This window comes from Panulirus ornatus, chromosome 61 (genome assembly GCF_036320965.1).
Source record: "Panulirus ornatus isolate Po-2019 chromosome 61, ASM3632096v1, whole genome shotgun sequence".
Taxonomy (NCBI): domain Eukaryota; kingdom Metazoa; phylum Arthropoda; class Malacostraca; order Decapoda; family Palinuridae; genus Panulirus; species Panulirus ornatus.
Genome location: NC_092284.1, coordinates 9,423,367 through 9,443,179, shown reverse-complemented (window position 1 = coordinate 9,443,179; position 19,813 = coordinate 9,423,367). Strand labels below are relative to the sequence as shown.

At 41.5% G+C, this 19,813-nt stretch overlaps 1 protein-coding gene across 1 annotated transcript in view; it reads left to right on the top strand.

The window, feature by feature from the left end:
• eIF3i (eukaryotic translation initiation factor 3 subunit i) overlaps positions 1–19,189 on the top strand; it is an 89,247-nt gene extending 70,058 nt beyond the window's left edge. The window contains exons 4-5 of the mRNA XM_071696844.1: positions 16,620–16,759; positions 18,685–19,189. Coding sequence (XP_071552945.1) covers positions 16,620–16,759; positions 18,685–19,131 — 587 coding nt within the window. The 3' untranslated portion in view covers positions 19,132–19,189. The remainder of the gene's footprint in view (positions 1–16,619; positions 16,760–18,684) is intronic.
• Positions 19,190–19,813: the final 624 nt, after the last annotated feature.

Sequence of the window (19,813 nt, the reverse complement as noted above, 5' to 3'; positions counted from 1 at the left end):
TCTTCAAGGCTCCCAGAATTTTCGCCCCCTCCCCCACCCTATGATCCACTTCCGCTTCCATGGTTCCATCCGCTGCCAGATCCACTCCCAGATATCTAAAACACTTCACTTCCTCCAGTTTTTCTCCGTTCAAACTCACCTCCCATTTGACTTGACCCTCAACCCTACTGTACCTAATAACCTTGCTCTTATTCACATTTACTCTTAACTCTCTTCTTTCACACACTTTACCAAACTCAGTCACCAGCTTCTGCAGTTTCTCACATGAATCAGCCACCAGCGCTGTATCATCAGCGAACAACAACTGACTCACTTCCCAAGCTCTCTCATCCCCAACAGACTTCATACTTGCCCCTCTTTCCAAAACTCTTGCATTCACCTCCCTAACAACCCCATCCATAAACAAATTAAACAACCATGGAGACATCACACACCCCTGCCGCAAACCTACATTCACTGAGAACCAATCACTTTCCTCTCTTCCTACACGTACACATGCCTTACATCCTCGATAAAACCTTTTCACTGCTTCTAACAACTTGCCTCCCACACCATATATTCTTAATACCTTCCACAGAGCATCTCTATCAACTCTATCATATGCCTTCTCCAGATCCATAAATGCTACATACAAATCCATTTGCTTTTCTAAGTATTTCTCACATACATTCTTCAAAGCAAACACCTGATCCACACATCCTCTACCACTTCTGAAACCACACTGCTCTTCCCCAATCTGATGCTCTGTACATGCCTTCACCCTCTCAATCAATACCCTCCCATATAATTTACCAGGAATACTCAACAAACTTATACCTCTGTAATTTGAGCACTCACTCTTATCCCCTTTGCCTTTGTACAATGGCACTATGCACGCATTCTGCCAATCCTCAGGCACCTCACCATGAGTCATACATACATTAAATAACCTTACCAACCAGTCAACAATACAGTCACCCCCTTTTTTAATAAATTCCACTGCAATCCCATCCAAACCTGCTGCCTTGCCGGCTTTCATCTTCCGCAAAGCTTTTACTACCTCTTCTCTGTTTACCAAATCATTTTCCCTAACCCTCTCACTTTGCACACCACCTCGACCAAAACACCCTATATCTGCCACTCTATCATCAAACATTCAACAAACCTTCAAAATACTCACTCCATCTCCTTCTCACATCACCACTACTTGTTATCACCTCCCCATTTGCGCCCTTCACTGAAGTTCCCATTTGCTCCCTTGTCTTACGCACTTTATTTACCTCCTTCCAGAACATCTTTTTATTCTCCCTAAAATTTAATGATACTCTCTCACCCCAACTCTCATTTGCCCTTTTTTTCACCTCTTGCACCTTTCTCTTGACCTCCTGTCTCTTTCTTTTATACATCTCCCACTCAATTGCTTTTTTTCCCTGCAAAAATCGTCCAAATGCCTCTCTCTTCTCTTTCACTAATAACCTTACTTCTTCATCCCACCACTCACTACCCTTTCTAATCAACCCATCTCCCACTCTTCTCATGCCACAAGCATCTTTTGCGCAATCCATCACTGATTCCCTAAATACATCCCATTCCTCCCCCACTCCCCTTACTTCCATTGTTCTCACCTTTTTCCATTCTGTACTCAGTCTCTCCTGGTACTTCCTCACACAAGTCTCCTTCCCAAGCTCACTTATTCTCACCACCCTCTTCACCCCAACATTCACTCTTCTTTTCTGAAAACCCATACAAATTTTCACCTTAGCCTCCACAAGATAATGATCAGACATCCCTCCAGTTGCACCTCTCAGCACATTAACATCCAAAAGTCTCTCTTTCGTGCGCCTGTCAATTAACACGTAATCCAATAACGCTCTCTGGCCATCTCTCCTACTTACATAAGTATACTTATGTATCTCTCGCTTTTTAAACTAGGTATTCCCAATCATCAGTCCTTTTTCAGCACATAAATCTACAAGCTCTTGACCATTTCCATTTACAACACTGAACACCCCATGTATACCAATTATTCCCTCAACTGCCACATTACTCACCTTTGCATTCAAATCACCCATCACTATAACCCGGTCTCGTGCATCAAAACCACTAACACACTCATTCAGCTGCTCCCAAAACACTTGCCTCTCATGATCTTTCTTCTCATGCCCAGGTGCATATGCACCAATAATCACCCATCTCTCTCCATCTACTTTCAGTTTTACCCATATTAATCGAGAATTTACTTTCTTACATTCTATCACATACTCCCACAACTCCTGTTTCAGGAGTATTGCTACTCCATCCCTTGCTCTTGTCTTCTCACTAACCCCTGACTTTACTCCCAAGACCTTCCCAAACCACTCTTCCCCTTTACCCTTGAGCTTCGTTTCACTCAGAGCCAAAACATCGAGGTTCCTTTCCTCAAACATACTACCTATCTCTCCTTTTTTCACATCCTGGTTACATCCACACACATTTAGGCACCCCAATCTGAGCCTTCGAGGAGGATGAGCACTCCCCGCGTGACTCCTTCTTCTGTTTCCCATTTTAGAAAGTTAAAAAAAAGTACAAGGAGGGGGGGATTTCTGGCCCCCCGCTCCTGTCCCCTCTAGTCGCTTTCTATGACAGGCGAGGCATGCATGGGAAGTATTCTTTCACCCCTATCCCCAGGGATAATATATATATATATATATATACATACACACACATACGCACATATACACATACACACACATACATATATATACATATGAAAAATGTAAGAAACAATTTAGAAAACTGAAACTTCTAGCTTGAAATGAAATGAAAAATGAATGTCACATACTGGTTCAACCTCTGGCTATGTAAAAAGGAAATGTATAATTTATTTACACAAACGTCAATAGTAGTTCTCATCAATTTAACCACTGTATCAATAAGCTTCAATAAGCTTTAACCACTGTATCAATAAGCTTCAAGCTCCTGGTAAATTATATGGGAGGGTATTGATTGAGAGGGTGAAGGCATGTACAGAGCATCAGATTGGGGAAGAGCAGTGTGGTTTCAGAAGTGGTAGAGGATGTGTGGATCAGGTGTTTGCTTTGAAGAATGTATGTGAGAAATACTTAGAAAAGCAAATGGATTTGTATGTAGCATTTATGGATCTGGAGAAGGCATATGATAGAGTTGATAGAGATGCTCTGTGGAAGGTATTAAGAATATATGGTGTGGGTGGCAAGTTGTTAGAAGCAGTGAAAAGTTTTTATCGAGGATGTAAGGCATGTGTACGTGTAGGAAGAGAGGAAAGTGATTGGTTCTCAGTGAATGTAGGTTTGCGGCAGGGGTGTGTGATGTCTCCATGGTTGTTTAATTTCTTTATGGATGGGGTTGTTAGGGAGGTGAATACAAGAGTTTTGGAAAGAGGGGCAAGTATGAAGTCTGTTGTGGATGAGAGAGCTTGGGAAGTGAGTCAGTTGTTGTTCGCTGATGATACAGCGCTGGTGGCTGATTCATGTGAGAAACTGCAGAAGCTGGTGACTGAGTTTGGTAAAGTGTGTGAAAGAAGAAAGTTAAGAGTAAATGTGAATAAGAGCAAGGTTATTAGATACAGTAGGGTTGAGGGTCAAGTCAATTGGGAGGTAAGTTTGAATGGAGAAAAACTGGAGGAAGTAAAGTGTTTTAGATATCTGGGAGTGGATCTGGCAGCGGATGGAACCATGGAAGCGGAAGTGAATCATAGGGTGGGGGAGGGGGCAATAATCCCGGGAGCCTTGAAGAATGTGTGGAAGTCGAGAACATTATCTCGGAAAGCAAAAATGGGTATGTTTGAAGGAATAGTGGTTCCAACAATTTTGTATGGTTGCGAGGCGTGGGCTATGGATAGAGATGTGTGCAGGAGGGTGGATGTGCTGGAAATGAGATGTTTGAGGACAATGTGTGGTGTGAGGTGGTTTGATCGAGTAAGTAACGTAAGGGTAAGAGAGATGTGTGGAAATAAAAAGAGTGTGGTTGAGAGAGCAGAGGAGGGTGTTTTGAAATGGTTTGGGCACATGGAGAGAATGAGTGAGGAAAGATTGACCAAGAGGATATATGTGTCGGAGGTGGAGGGAACGAGGAGAAGTGGGAGACCAAATTGGAGGTGGAAAGATGGAGTGAAAAAGATTTTGTGTGATCGGGTCCTGAACATGCAGGAGGGTGAAAGGAGGGCAAGGAATAGAGTGAATTGGATCGATGTGGTATACCGGGGTTGACGTGCTGTCAGTGGATTGAATCAGGGCATGTGAAGCGTCTGGGTTAAACCATGGAAAGCTGTGTAGGTATGTATATTTGCGTGTGTGGACGTGTATGTATATACATGTGTATGGGGGTGGGTTGGGCCATTTCTTTCGTCTGTTTCCTTGCGCTACCTCGCAAACGCGGGAGACAGCGACAAAGCAAAAAATATATATATATATATACATCGAGATGTATAGGTATGTATATTCGCGTGTGTGGACGTGTATGTATATACATGTGTATGTGGGTGGGTTGGGTCATTTCTTTCGTCTGTTTCCTTGCGCTACCTCGCAAACGCGGGAGACAGCAACAAAGCAAAATAAATAAATAAATATAAATAAAATTTATTTATACTTGATTGCCATTTTCCACATTAGTGAGGTAGCACCAGGAACAGACAAAGAATGGTTGTGGTTGGAATGGAAGTTATGTAAGGAAACATTGTTGCCATGTGCGAGAGATACATGTTGCATATGAAAGGTGGGAGGTGGGCAGATTAGAAAGGGTAGTTAGTTATAGTCTAAGTGTAGCAGATGTACTGTTTATAGAAGTCATTAATGGACTTTTTTCTTCTCCAAATCTAAGAGTCTTTAGTTTGTTGATTTTTTTGTTTGTGGTGTGGGGATTGAATGTTGTGCGTCATACGTGTTCCTGAGAATATTTGTTTTGTCGAGTGGAAGTGATTGGCCAGTCAGGTTGATGGGAGGGTGGAGGTCAGATTTGTCTTTTTGGGTTAAGAGGGCAACTGAAGACTTCTGTGGAGATGCAGACAATATGCTCAGGTTAAGCCATTGTTACAGTTTTGTAATGTAGGGGTGCATGTTTTTTGCTGCTTCTGTAATGTGATTTGAGGGCATCTGCTTGTGAGAGGACCTTTTTACTGTGGTCAGTGGGAAGTGTGGGAAGGGGGGCCTGTAGTAAGAGGTTGAATTAGTTTGGACAAAGAAATGTTCTTAGGGGATTGTATGGATTGTATTTCGAGTGTTGTCATTGTTTATAACCTGCTTTGTTCTTTAAGTAGTGTCTATGAATAGGAAGATGTAGTGTATGTGTCATGAGTTTTCCTCCTTGTTTGTGTTGTGTAATTATAGAGAGAAAATAAGAAGGCTGTGGGTTTGCCAGGAAGTTTGGTTTCTTGGATGATGGCTTTATGTATGCTATGAAGACGGTTAAGTGGTCATGACTACTTGTTTTTTATGACATTGATGTTTAATTCCATAGCGTTTAGTGAGTAAATGGTGTTTTGTGGAGTAAGCTGATGTACCAAGGGGCAGAGCATTTTGTGCTCTTTCCTGTGGATTGCCTCTTTTTAGGAGTATGATGGTATGGGTATGGAAGGATGCATTAGATGTTCGTGAATGGGTCATTTCTCTGTGTCCATTGATGTGAGTAACCCTTTATGGAGGGCGGAGATGAACAATGAAAGTGATACTACTTGAGGGAAGTGGAGCTTATTGCTTATTGCTTCTTGGTGATGAGAGTATGTTACTTTTGGGAAATGCGCTCTGATGGTCCTAGACTGGGGTTGATGTTTCCAGCATGCGTTAGTAGTGGGAGAATTATGGCTAGGACATTATACCTAATAGGAGTTAAAACTATGTATGGTTATGAAAAGATGGTTGTGTTGGGACACCATGAGTCTGCATCCCATTTGGGAGTGGTGTGAGTTGAACTTCCCTGAAGCAGTAAGCTAATTGATAAGGCCTGTGTCACACATCATCTTGGCATGTTGTACGTTGCTGGGTTGCAACATCAGGGTTTCCAGGGCTGGCCTCCAGTTTTCATTGTCATAAATATATCTTTCATACTTATTTGTCATTTCCCTCATGAGCCAGGTAGCATGAAGAATAGACAAAGAGGGGCCTTATTCACTCTCATCCATTTTCTAGTTGCTATGTGTAATACACCAAACAAGAGCCCCTCTTTACATCCATAACCAGGCCCCACATACTTTTCCATGGTTTCCTCCAGCTGCTGCATATGCCAGTGACAGCATGTCGCCCCGTAAATACTGCATCTCTCCAGTTTGTTGTGTCACATGCACACATTCCACCCTCCTGCATGTTCAGGTCCCAACTGAATTAAGAATTTGGTCTCTTCTTAAATCAATGTAGTGTGCCAAATAAAACAGTGTAAAGCATTCATGTAAGTGTAGAAATTCATGCTTCACTTTTATCTCTGTGGTGATGAGAATTTTTATAAATGATCGAGAGTCTGAATGTTACCTCCTGCACCATATGTAGTTTGGAATGGAGATTGTGTTCAGTGAAAAGTGTTTATTGAGGATATAAGGCATGTGTACGTGTACGAAGAGAGGAAAGTGATTGGTTCTCAGTAAATGTATGTTTGCGGCAGTGGTGTGTGATGTCTCCATGGTTTTTTAATTTGTTTATGGATGGGGTTCTTTGGGAGGTGAATGCAAGAGTTTTGGAAAGAGGGGCAAGTGTGCAGTCTGTTGTGGATGAGAGAGCTTGGGAAGTGAGTCAGTTGTTGTTTGCTGATGATACAGCGCTGGTGGCTGATTCATGTGAGAAACTGCAGAAGCTGGTGACTGAGTTTGGTAAAGTGTGTGAAAGAAGAAAGTTGAGAGTAAATGTGAATAAGAGCAAGGTTATTAGGTACAGTAGGGTTGAGGGTCAAGTCATTTAGGAGGTAAGTTTGAATGGAGAAAAACTGGAGGAAGTGAAGTGTTTTAGATATCTGGGAGTGGATTTGGCAGCGGATGGAACCGTGGAAGCAGAAGTGAGTCATAGGATGGGGGAGGAGGCGAAAATTCTGGGAGCCTTGAAGAATGTGTGGAAGTCGAGAACATTATCTCGGAAAGCAAAAATGGGTATGTTTGAAGGAATAGTGGTTCCAACAATGTTTTATGGTTGCGAGGCGTGTGCTATGGATAGAGTTGTGCGCAGGAGAGTGGATGTGCTGGAAATGAGATGTTTGAGGACAATATGTGGTGTGAGGTGGTTTGATCGAGTAAGTAATGTAAGGGTAAAAGAGATGTTTGGTAATAAAAAGAGTGTGGTTGAGAGAGCAGAAGAGGGTGTTTTGAAATGGTTTGGTCACATGGAGAGAATGAGTGAGGAAAGATTGACCAAGAGGATATATATGTCAGAGGTGGAGGGAACGAGGAAAATCGGGCAACCAAATTGGAGGTCGAAAGTTGGAGTGAAAAAGAGATTGAGTGATCAGGGCCTGAACATGCAGGAGGGTGAAAGTTGTGCAAGGAATAGAGTGAATTGGAACGATGTGGTATACCGGGGTCGACATGCCGTCAATGGATTGTACCAGGGCATGTGAAGCGTCTGGGGTAAACCAAGGAAAGTTGTGTGGGGCCTGGATGTGAAAAGGGAGCTGTGGTTTCAGTGCATTATTACATGACAGCTAAAGACTGAGTGTGAAGGAATGGGGCCTTTGTTGTCTTTTCCTAGCGCTACCCTGCATGCACACATGAGGGGGGAGGGTGTTGTTATTCCATGTGTGGCGGGGTGGCGATGGGAATGAATAGAGGCAGAGAGTATGAATTATGTACATGGGTATATATGTATATGTCTGTGTGGGTGTATATATATATATATGTATACATTGAGATGTATAGGTATTTATATTTGTGTGTGTGGATGTGTATGTATATACATGTTTATTTGGGTGTGTTGGGCCATTTCTCTCGTCTGTTTCCTTGCACTACCTCGCAAATGCGGGAGACCGACAAAGTAAAATAAATAATTTTTTTTTTTTTTTTTTTTTTTTTTTTGCTGTCTCCCACGTTTGCGAGGTAGCGCAAGGAAACAGACGAAAGAAATGGCCCAACCCACCCCCATACACATGTATATACATACGTCAACACACGCAAATATACATACCTACACAGCTTTCCATGGTTTACCCCAGACGCTTCACATGCCCTGATTCAATCCACTGACAGCACGTCAACCCCGGTATACCACATCGATCCAATTCACTCTATTCCTTACCCTCATTTCACCCTCCTGCATGTTCAGGCCCCGATCACACAAAATCTTTTTCACTCCATCTTTCCACCTCCAATTTGGTCTCCCACTTCTCCTCGTTCCCTCCACCTCCGACACATATATCCTCTTGGTCAATCTTTCCTCACTCATTTTCTCCATGTGCCCAAACCATTTCAAAACACCTTCTTCTGCTCTCTCAACCATGCTCTTTTTATTTCCACACATCTCTCTTACCCTTACGTTACTTACTCGATCAAACCACCTCACACCACACATTGTCCTCAAACATCTCATTTCCAGCACATCCATCCTCCTTCGCACAACTCTATCCATAGCCCACGCCTCGCAACCATACAACATTATTGGAACCACTATTCCTTCAAACATACCCATTTTTGCTTTCCGAGATAATGTTCTCGACTTCCACACATTCTTCAAGGCTCCCAGGATTTTCGCCCCCTCCCCCACCCTATGATCCACTTCCGCTTCCATGGTTCCATCCACTGCCAGATCCACTCCCAGATATCTAAAACACTTTACTTCCTCCAGTTTTTCTCCATAATAGATAATATTTATATATACTTGATTGCCATTTTCCACATTAGTGAGGTAGCACCAGGAACAGACAAAGATTGGTTGTGGTTGGAATGGGAGTTATGTAAGGAAACATTGTTGGCATGTGCGAGAGATACATGTTGCATATGAAAGGTGGGAGGTGGGCAGATTAGAAAGGGTAGTTAGTTATAGTCTAAAGTGTAGGAGATGTACTGTTTATAGAAGTCATTAATGGATTTTTTTCTTCTCCAAATCTAAGAGTCTTTAGTTTGTTGATTTTTTGTTTGTGGTGTGGGGATTGAATGTTGTGTGTCAAACGTGTTCCTGAGAATGTTTGTTTTGTCGAGTGGAAGTGATTGGCCAGTCAGGTTGATGGGAAGGTGGAGGTCAGATTTGTCTTTTTGGGTTAAGAGGGCAACTGAAGACTTCTGTGGAGATGCAGACAATATGCTCAGGTTAAGCCATTGTTCCAGTTTTGTAATGTAGGGTTGCATGTTTTTTGCTGCTTCTGTAATGTGATTTGAGGGCATCTGCTCATGAGAGGACCTTTATACTGTGGTCAGTGGGAGGGGGGCCTGTAGTAAGAGGTTGAATTTGTTTGGACAAAGAAATGTTCTTAGGGGATTGTATGGATTGTATTTCAAGTGTTGTCATTGTTTATAACCTGCTTTGTTCTTTGAGTAGTGTCTATGAATAGGAAGGTGTAGTGTATGTGTCATGAGTTTTCCTCCGTGCTTGTTTATGTTGTGTAATTATATAGAGAAGGTAAGAAGGCTCAGGGTTTACCAGAAAGTATGGTTTCTTGGATGATGGCTTTGTGTATGCTATGAAGACGGTTAAGTAGTCATGACTACTTGTTTTTTATGACATTGGTGTTTAATTCCACAGCGTTTAGTGAGTGAATGGGGTTTTGTGGAGTAAGCTGATGTACCAAGGGGCAGAGCATTTTTGTGCTCTTGCTTGAGGATTGCCTATGTTTAGGAGTATGATGGTATGGGTATGGAAGGATGCATTAGATGTTCATGAATGGGTCATTTCTCTGTGTCCTTGGTTCTGCGTAACCCTTTATGGAGGGCGGAGATGAACAGTGAAAGTGATACTACTTGAGGGAAGTGGAGCTTATTGCTTATTGCTTCTTGGTGATGAGAGTATGATACTTTTGGGAAATGTACTCTGATGGTCCTGGACTGGGGTTGATGTTGCCAGCATGCGTTAGTAGTTGGAGAATTATGGCTAGGACGTTATACCTCATAGGAGTTAAAACTATGTATGGATATGAAAAGATGGTTGGGTTGGGACACCATGAGTCTGCATCCCATTTGGGAGTGGTGTGAGTTGAACTACCCTGAAGCAGTAAGCTGATTGATAAGGACTGTGTGACACGTCATTTTGGCATGTTGTACGTTGCTGGGTTGCAACATCAGGGTCTCGAGGGCTGGCCTCCTGTCTTCACTGTCATAAATATATCTTTCATACTTATTTGTCGTTTCCCTCATGATCCAGGTAGCATGAGGAATAGACAAAGAGGGGCCTTATTCGCTTTCATCCATTTTCTAGTTGCTATGTGTGTAATGCACCAAACAAGAGCCCCTCTTTATATCCATAACCAGGGCCCAGATACTTTTCCATGGAAAGGTTTCCTCCAGCTGCTGCATATGCCACTGACAGCATGTCGACCCTTAGATACTGCATCTCTCCAGTTTGTTGTGTCCCATGCACACATTCCACCCCCCTGCATGTTCAGGTCCCAACTGAATTAAGAATTTGGTCTCTTCACAAATCAATGTAGTGTGCTGAATAAAACAGTGTAAAGCATTCATGTAAGTGTAAAAATTCATGCCTCACTTTTATCTCTGTGGTCATGATAATTTTTATACTTGATTGAGAGTCTGAATGTTACCTCCTCCACCATATGCAGTTTGGAATGGAGATTGTGTTAATAATGTCTTACTGAGGATGAGTGCGTGGTGAAGATGGCCTTTGACATGACTTGTAAGGGTTCGTTCAAAGGCTATTGGTGTTGAAGGTGGCTTGAAAATAAGGGTGTTCTCAAGATGTTCTTTGACCTGACCTATTAGGGTTAAGTCTAAGCCCATTGGTATAAAGGGATTATGAATTTGTAGTGAAAATGTCAGTTTGTATTGGTGTGGGAGGCAAGTTGTTAGAAGCAGTGTAAAGTTTTTATCGAGGATGTAAGGCATGTGTACGTGTAGGAGAGAGGAAAGTGATTGGTTCTCAGTAAATGTAGGTTTGCGGCATGGGTGTGTGATGTCTGCATGGTTGTTTAATTTGTTTATGGATGGGGTTGTTAGGGAGGTGAATGCAAGAGTTTTGGAAAGAGTGGCAAGTATGCAGTCTGTTGTGGATGAGAGAGCTTGGGAAGTGAGTCAGTTGTTGTTCGCTGATGATACAGCGCTGGTGGCTGATTCATGTGAGAAACTGCAGAAGTTGGTGACTGAGTTTGGGAAAGTGTGTGAAAGAAGAAAGTTGAGAGTAAATGTGAATAAATGCAAGGTTATTAGGTACAACAGGGTTGAGGGTCAAGTCAAGTCATTCGGGAGGTAAGTTTGAATAGAGAAAAACTGGAGGAAGTGAAGTGTTTTAGATATCTGGAAGTGGATTTGGCAGCAGATGGAACCATGGAAGTGGAAGTGAATCATAGGGTGGGGGAGGGGGTGAAAATTCTGGGAGCCTTGAAGAATGTGTAGAAGTCGAGAATATTATCTCGGAAAGCAAAAATGGGTATGTTTGAAGGAATAGTGGTTCCATCAATGTTGTATGGTTGCGAGGCGTGGGCTATGGATAGACTTGTGCGGAGGAGGGTAGATGTGCTGGAAATGAGATGTTTGAGGACAATATGTGGTGTGAGGTGGTTTGATCGAGTAAGTAATAATAGGGTAAGAGAGATGTGTGGCAATAAAAAGAGTGTGGTTGAGAGAGCATAAGAGGTTGCTTTGAAATGGTTTGGTCACATGGAGAGAATCAGTGAGGAAAGAATGAGAAAGAGGATATGTGTGTCAGAGGTGGAGGGAACGAGAAGTGGGAGACCAAATTGGAGGTGAAAGATGGAGTGAAAAAGATTTTGAGTGTTCGGGGCCTGAACATGCAGGAGGGTGAAAGGCGTGCAAGGAGTAGAGTGAATTGGAACGATGTGGTATACCGGGGTCGATGTGCTGTCAATGGATTGAACCAGGGCATGTGAAGCGTCTAGGGTAAACAACGGAAAGTTGTGTGGGGCCTGGATGTGGAAAGGGAGGTGTGGTTTCAGTGCATTATTACATGACAGCTGGAGACTGAGTGAGAAGGAATGGAGCCTTTGTTGTCTTCTCGTAGCGCTACCCCGCACACATGAGGGGGAAGGGTGTTGTTATTCCATGTGTGGCGGGGTGGCGATGGGAATGAGTAAAGGCAGACAGTATGAATTATGTACATGGGTATATATGTATATGTCTGTGTGGGTATATATATATGTATACATTGAGATGTATAGGTATGTATATTTGCGTGTGTGGACGTGTATGTATATACATGTGTATGTGGGTGGGTTGGGCCATTTCTTTCGTCTGTTTCTTTGCGATACCTCGCAAACGCAGGAGATAGCGACAAAGCAAAATAAATAAATATAATAAATAATATTTATTTATACTTGGTTGCCTTTTTCCACATTAGTGAGGTAGCATCAGGATCAGACAAAGAATGGCTGTGGTTGGAATGGGAGTTATGTAAGGAAACATTGTTGGCATGTGTGAGAAATAGAGAAAGGGTAGTTATAGTGTAAAGTGTAGCAGATGTACTGTTTATAGAAGTCATTAATGGATTTTTTTCATTTCCAAATCCAAGAGTCTTTAGTTTGTTGAGTTTTTGTTTGTGGTGTGGGGATTGAATGTTGTGTGTCATACGTGTTCCTGAGAATATTTGTTTTGTCGAGCGGAAGTGATTGGCCAGTCAAGTTGATGGGAGGGTGGAGGTCGGATTTGTCTTTTTGGGTTAAGAGGGCAACTGAAGACTTCTGTGGAGATGTAGACAATATTCTCAGGTTAAGACATTGTTCCAGTTTTGTAATGTAGGGTTGCATGTTTTTTGCTGCTTCTGTAATGTGATTTGAAGGCATCTGCTCGTGAGAGGACCTTTATACTGTGGTCAGCAGGAGGTGTGGGAGAGGGGCCTGTAGTAAGAGGTTGAATTTGTTTGGACAAAGAAATGTTCTTAGGGGATTGTATGGATTGTATTTCGAGTGTTGTCATTGTTTATAACCTGCTTTGTTCTTTGAATAGTGTCTATGATTAGGAATGTTTAGTGTATGTGTCATGAGTTTTCCTCCTTGTTTGTGTTGTGTAATTATAGAGAGAAGGTAAGAAGGCTCTGGGTTTACCAGGAAGTATGGTTTCTTGGATGATGGCTTTGTGTATGCTATGAAGACGGTTAAGTAGTTATGACTACTTGTTTTTTATGACATTTGTTTTTAATTCCACAGTGTTTAGTGAGTGAATGGGGTTTTGTAGAGTAAGCTGATGTACCAAGGGGCAGAGCATTTTGTGCTCTTGCTTGAGGATTGCCTAAGTTTAGGAGTATGATGGTATGGGTATGGAAGGATGCATTAGATGTTCGTGAATGGGTCATTTCTCTCTGTCCTTGGTTCTTAGTAACCCTTTATGGAGGGCGGAGATGAACAAAGAAAGTGATACTACTTGAGGCAAGTGGAGCTTATTGCTTATTGCTTCTTGGTGATGAGAGTATGATATTTTTGGGAAATGTACTCTGATGGTCCTGGATTGGGGTTGATGTTGCCAGCATGCGTTAGTAGTTGGATGATTATGGCTAGGACATTATACCTCATAGGAGTTAAAACTATGTATGGTTATGAAAAGATGGTTGGGTTGAGACACGATGAGTCTGCATCCCATTTGTGAGTGGTGTCAGTTGAACTTGCCTGAAGCAGTAAGCTGATTGATAAGGCCTGTGTCACACGTCATCTTGGCATGTTGTACGTTGGAGGGTTGCAACATCAGGGTATCCAGGGTTGGCCTCCTGTCTTCATTGTCATAAATATATCTTTCATACTTATTTGTCGTTTCCCTCATGAGCCAGGTAGCATGAAGAATAGACAAAGAGGGGCCTTATTCACTCTCATCCATTTTCTAGTTACTATGTGTAATTCACCAAACAAGAGCCCCTCTTTATATCCATAACCAGGCCCCACATACTTTTCCATGGTTTCCTCCAGCTGCTGCATATGCCACTGACAGCATGTCGCCCCTTAAGTATTGCATCTCTCCAGTTTGTTGTATCCCATGCACACATTCCACCCTCCTGCATGTTCAGGTCCCAACTGAATTAAGAATTTGGTCTCTTCACAAATCAATGTACTGTGCCGAATAAAACAGTGTAAAGCATTCATGTAAGTGTAGAAATTCATGCTTCACTTTTATCTCTGTGGTCATGAGAATTTTTATAATTGATAGAGTCTGAATGTTACCTCCTCCACCATATGCAGTTTGGAATGGAGATTGTGTTAATAATGTCTTACTGAGGATGAGTGCGTGGTGAAGATGGCCTTTGACATGACTTGTAAGGGTTCGTTTAAAGGCTAGTGGTGTTGAAGGTGGCTTGAAATAAGGGTGTTCTCAAGATGTTCTTTGACCTGACCTATTCGTTTTAAGTCCAAGCTCATTGGTATCACGGGATTACGAGGTTGTAGTGAAAATTTCAGTTCGTATTGGTGTGGGAGGCAAGTTGTTAGAAGCAGTGAAAAGTTTTTATCGAGGATGTAAGGCATGTGTACGTGTAGGAAGAGAGGAAAGTGATTGGTTCTCAGTAAATGTAGGTTTGCGGCAGGGGTGTGTGGTGTCTCCATGGTTGTTTAATTTGTTTATGGATGGGGTTGTTAGGGAGGTGAATGCAAGAGTTTTGGAAAGAGGGGCAAGTATGCAGTCTGTTGTGGATGAGAGAGCTTGGGAAGTAAGTCAGTTGTTGTTCGCTGATGATACAGTGCTGGTGGCTGATTCATGTGAGAAACTGTAGAAGCTGGTGACTGAGTTTGGTAAAGTGTGTGAAAGAAGAAAGTTGAGAGTAGATGTGAATAAGAGCAAGGTTATTAGGTACAGTAGGGTTGAGAGTCAAGTCATTTGGGAGGTATGTATGAATGGAGAAAAACTGGAGGAAGTGAAGTGTTTTAGATATGTGGGAGTGGATTTGGCAGCGGATGGAACCATGGAAGTGGAAGTCAGTCATAGGGTGGGGGAGGCGGCGAAAATTCTGGGAGCCTTGAAGAATGTGTGGAAGTCGAGAACATTATCTCTGAAAGCAAAAATGGGTATGTTTGAAGGAATAGTGGTTCCAACAATGTTGTATGGCTGCGAGGCGTGGGCTATGGATAGAGTTGTGCGCAGGAGGGTGGATGTGATGGAAATGAGATGTTTGAGGACAATCTGTGGTGTGAGGCGGTTTGATCGTGTAAGTAATAATAGGGTAAGAGAGATGTGGTAACAAAAAGAGTGTGGTTGAGAGAGCAGAAGAGGGTGTTTTGAAATGGTGTGGTCACATGGAAAGAATGAGTGAGGAAAGATTGACCAAGAGGATATATGTGTCAGAGGTGGATGGAACGAGGAGAAGTGGGAGACCAAATTGGAGATGGAAAGATGGAGTGAAAAAGATTTTGAGTGATCGGGGCTTGAACATGCAGGAGGGTGAAAGGTGTGCAAGGAATAGAGTGAATTGGAACGACGTGGTATTCTGGGGTTGACGTGCTGTCAATGGATTGAGCCAGGGCATGTGAAGTGTTTGACGGTAAACTATGGAAAGTTCTGTGGGGCCTGGATGTGGAAAGGGAGCTGTGGTTTTGGTGCATTATTACATGACAGCTAAAGACTGAGTGTGAACGAATGGGGCCTACTTGTCTTTCCTAGCGCTACCTCTCACACATGAGGGAGGAGGGGTTGTTATTCCATGTGTGGCAAGGTGGCGATGGGAATGAGTAAAGGTAGACAGTATGAATTACGTACATGTGTATATATGTATATGTCTGTGTGTGTATATACATGTATATGTTGAGATGTATAGGTATGTATATTTGCGTGTGTGGACGTGTATGTATATACATGTGTATGTGGGTGGGTTGGGCCATTCTTTCGTCTGTTTCCTTTTACTACCTCGCTAATGTGGGAGACAGCGACAAAGCAAAAATAAATAAATATAGATATATATATTGGCAGTGCCAGTGAGTTTGAATTCAAGGTTCAGTGAAGCTGAGGAGGTAAGTGTGTGGTAGAGGTGCAGAGATGAGTTTAGTGAAGCCTGCAGTTGACCTGATCTGAAAGGTTGTCGTAAAGATGGCTTTCGACCCTGAATTAACATGATACAGAATGATCATGTGGAGGAACACATACTGCATTCACATTTGGATGTTGGCATCCCTTCTTTCATTCATAAGAGACTTTTACAGCTGTAGCATGTTTCTGAGCATCTTTTCATTCCAGTACAAATACTACAAAAAAATGATGCTAATAATGAATGCTGGGTTTGGCTCATTGAATATACAAAAGAAAATAGAAAGTTCAAGTAGAAAATGGGAGATGATGTGAGTGGGTAAACTTACGGAAAAATAATGAAGACTGAGAAATAGGACTTACCTTTCAAAGATGATATTGAAGTTAGGAAATATTTTGCATTGCAGATTAGCCAGATTAGCACTAGAGGAGAGATGTCAGTAGGAGGACAAGCCCTCTTCTAGGCGAGTGGTATTGATGTCTGATCCACAAGAATGTTTTTGTATAAATATCATAAATTTATTCCCCTTCATGTGAATATTTAATATCTTTAAATATTTTATGAAAACTTTTATAGTTTTTTCTTTTTTTTTTTCATTAGCAACACCAATCATGAAGGCTCAAGTTACTCCAAACAATGCAAAGGCATTGTCTGTGCTGTGGGGCCCTCTAGACGAGCATGTGGTGACTGGACACGAAGATGGGTGTGTTATCAAGTGGGACATGCGCACAGGCAAGAAGGTTAGTCTACCTACTCTATATTCTCATTTGTGCACACTTCAGAATTATCAAAAATATTACTCCCTTTTATTGATGTGTATGAGTTAATGAGTTATGCTGTAGGTTTCTATTAATATATTAATGTGACTTTTATTTTCAGTGGAATTTTATGAGAACATTCAAAGTATTCTTTTCTTTGCAGACTTAAAGAAACACATTTCATTTACAAAATTTTGCCTTTGGTTCATGACATGTATATTGTCTAAGAATAGTTGGCCTTTGCAAAATTGAAAATTGAAAAGAAACACCATTAACGTAGAGTTCCCCTAATTTGAAGACTCGAGAGTAAAAAATAGATGCTGTTATAAGCTTATATAGCTTCCCTGGCATTACTAGGAACAGCAGCCATCTTGTATGGTGGACAGGGTCACTAGACACTTATGCTATCCTCCATACCCTTACGAACACCATTTTTACCCACTTGAGAGTCCAAAGATGTTAGTAGGAATTCCTGTGTTAGTGGATGAGGAAAGTGAAGAACAGCATGAGAAATGTCAAGAAATAAATGACTTGCAGGCTGATTTTAGCAGGATTATGTAAAGAACTAGTGCTTATTGGTGTAGAGAGAGAGAGAGAGAGAGAGAGAGAGAGAGAGAGAGACATGATAGACTAGCATTCACTGATGAATGAGATGGAGAAGGATGTGGATGACATGTTTAAGAGCTTTCAGTAAGATAAGGATGGCGTGATGTTTTTGTTGCACTAGTTTTCGAATTATACTCTTACATCATGCATAGATGCTGTGTTGGCTATAACTAACATACTTAGAAACATTACACATCATGCTGAAAATCAGCTTGAGGGAGATTAGCTGGCAAGTGTGGGGAGGATATTGGAGGTTTTGTTTTTCTGTATCATGAACTTTATATACTGAAGTCTCATTCAATTCACAGGCTTAATGTGTTCAGGCATGTTACACTTCCTACTAAAATACATGCAAGTGGCTGGAACTTGTGTGAAGGACATTGGAGTTTTTTCTGTGTAAATATTGTAAATCCTCCATTAATCATGAAAGCTTAAATTCAGGTGCAGTTACATAAGTTTTTGTGCAAGTGCGAGTTCCATGGGGATGCCTCCCTCCCTCCGCTTGGAATATTTCAAAAATCAAGATTTTTCTTAACTTTCTCACAAACTGATTGCTCCTAATAATTTAAACCTTGCTGCAGTCTAAGCATTTCCTTAGGGTCATTGTATATGCATGACCTGAAGGTTAGTGGCTGGCCTCTTACAATAGTAGTTATAGGGGTACTGAGAACTGAATTTGTTCGTGCACTATCCTAGCATTGGAAGACCTCTATAAATGGCACAGTAAGTCATTATTTAAACGGAAGTAGGAAAACTTAGATTATCAATCGATGTCAACTACCATGCCATAGGGAAAACATAAATTGATGTTGCCTGTTCTGTAAATGGGTAAGTCTCCCTTTCTTTGGATTTAGATGAATTGTAAGCCAAGTTTGATTATTATAATCTGTGGTAAATTTGTCATGTAAGTTAATTTGAATTTAGATGTTAAGAACATGTGTGATATATTCATCTAGGGTTTGTCAGCTGCATGAGATTGCGCTCTGAGTACGAAGTCACCTTTGGGAAGGTTTTATCATTAGGATTACAGTTTCATTAAAGAACTTCTAACCCCAGAGGAGTCCTGTTCCTGGAAGTAGTGCAGCTTTGGAACTGTGGGAGCTGGAAAAGGGGGTACCTAAGGCAATTATGAATTATTTAAATAATTTACATGCGAGATATGAGTGGTGATATGACAATTTGAAAAATATAAACTGCAAAAAAGTAAAGAAAGGATTGGTATATAGATATATCAAATGAACAGCCATGCAATTTGTAGTAACGAGAATGCTTTTGAAATTTTTTACCCTCGTATTTTTCAGATGGAGGTGGGACAAGAGCATACCAAGCAGATAAAGGATATGCAACTTAGCCGTGATGGTATGATGCTCATCACTGCTAGTAAAGACACTACAGCTCGACTTTGGGACATAGGTACTCTGGAACCTTTCAATATTTACAAAACTGACCGACCTGTCAACTCTGCTGCAATTTCTCCTTTGATGGATACCTACCCACATGTTGTCTTGGGTGGTGGTCAGGAAGCCATGGATGTTACAACTACATCCTCAAGAATTGGCAAATTTGATGCACGCTTCTTCCACCTAGTATTTGAGGAAGAGTTTGCTCGTGTAAAGGGTCATTTTGGCCCCATCAACTCTATATCGTTCCACCCTAATGGAAAAGGTTATGCTAGTGGTGGTGAAGATGGGTATGTTCGCGTACATGTGTTTGATGATACTTACTATCAGTTTAAATTTGACTTTTAGTGATATTTCATTATCAGTTGTATTGACATTAAACTGGTTGAAACAAACAAATTGAAAACTGTGGCAGACAGATTTATCGTCCTTTTTCATCTGGGAGGGTGAAGGGAGAACAAAATACAGAAAGGTTGTATGGAATCCCTGTACTGTCTGTCATTTGGAATATTTATAAAATTTTCAGCATCAAATGAAATCATATACTGTATTAGTTTTTCTGAATTAAAGTTATTTTAGAAGACTTCTCACTGGAAATACAAACAGATGAAGAATGGCCCATCCACTCATAAACACACACATATATATTTATTTTTTTTTTTATTATGATTAGTCACTGTCTCCTGTGTTAGCGAGGTAGCGTAAGGAAACAGACGAAAGAATGGCCCAACCCACCCACATACACATGTATGTACATAAACACCCATACATGCACATATATGTACCTATACATTTCAACATAGACATATACATATATACATGTGTACACATCCATACTAACTGCCTTCATCCATTAATGTCGTCAACCCGCCACACATGAAAGGGCACCCCCCTCCCCCCGCGCGCGCGAGGTAGTGCTAGGAAAAGACAACAAAGGCCATATTCTTTCACGCTCAGTCTCTAACTGTCATGCATAATATACTGAAACCACAGCTCCCTTTTCACATGCAGGCTCCACAAAAATGCTTCA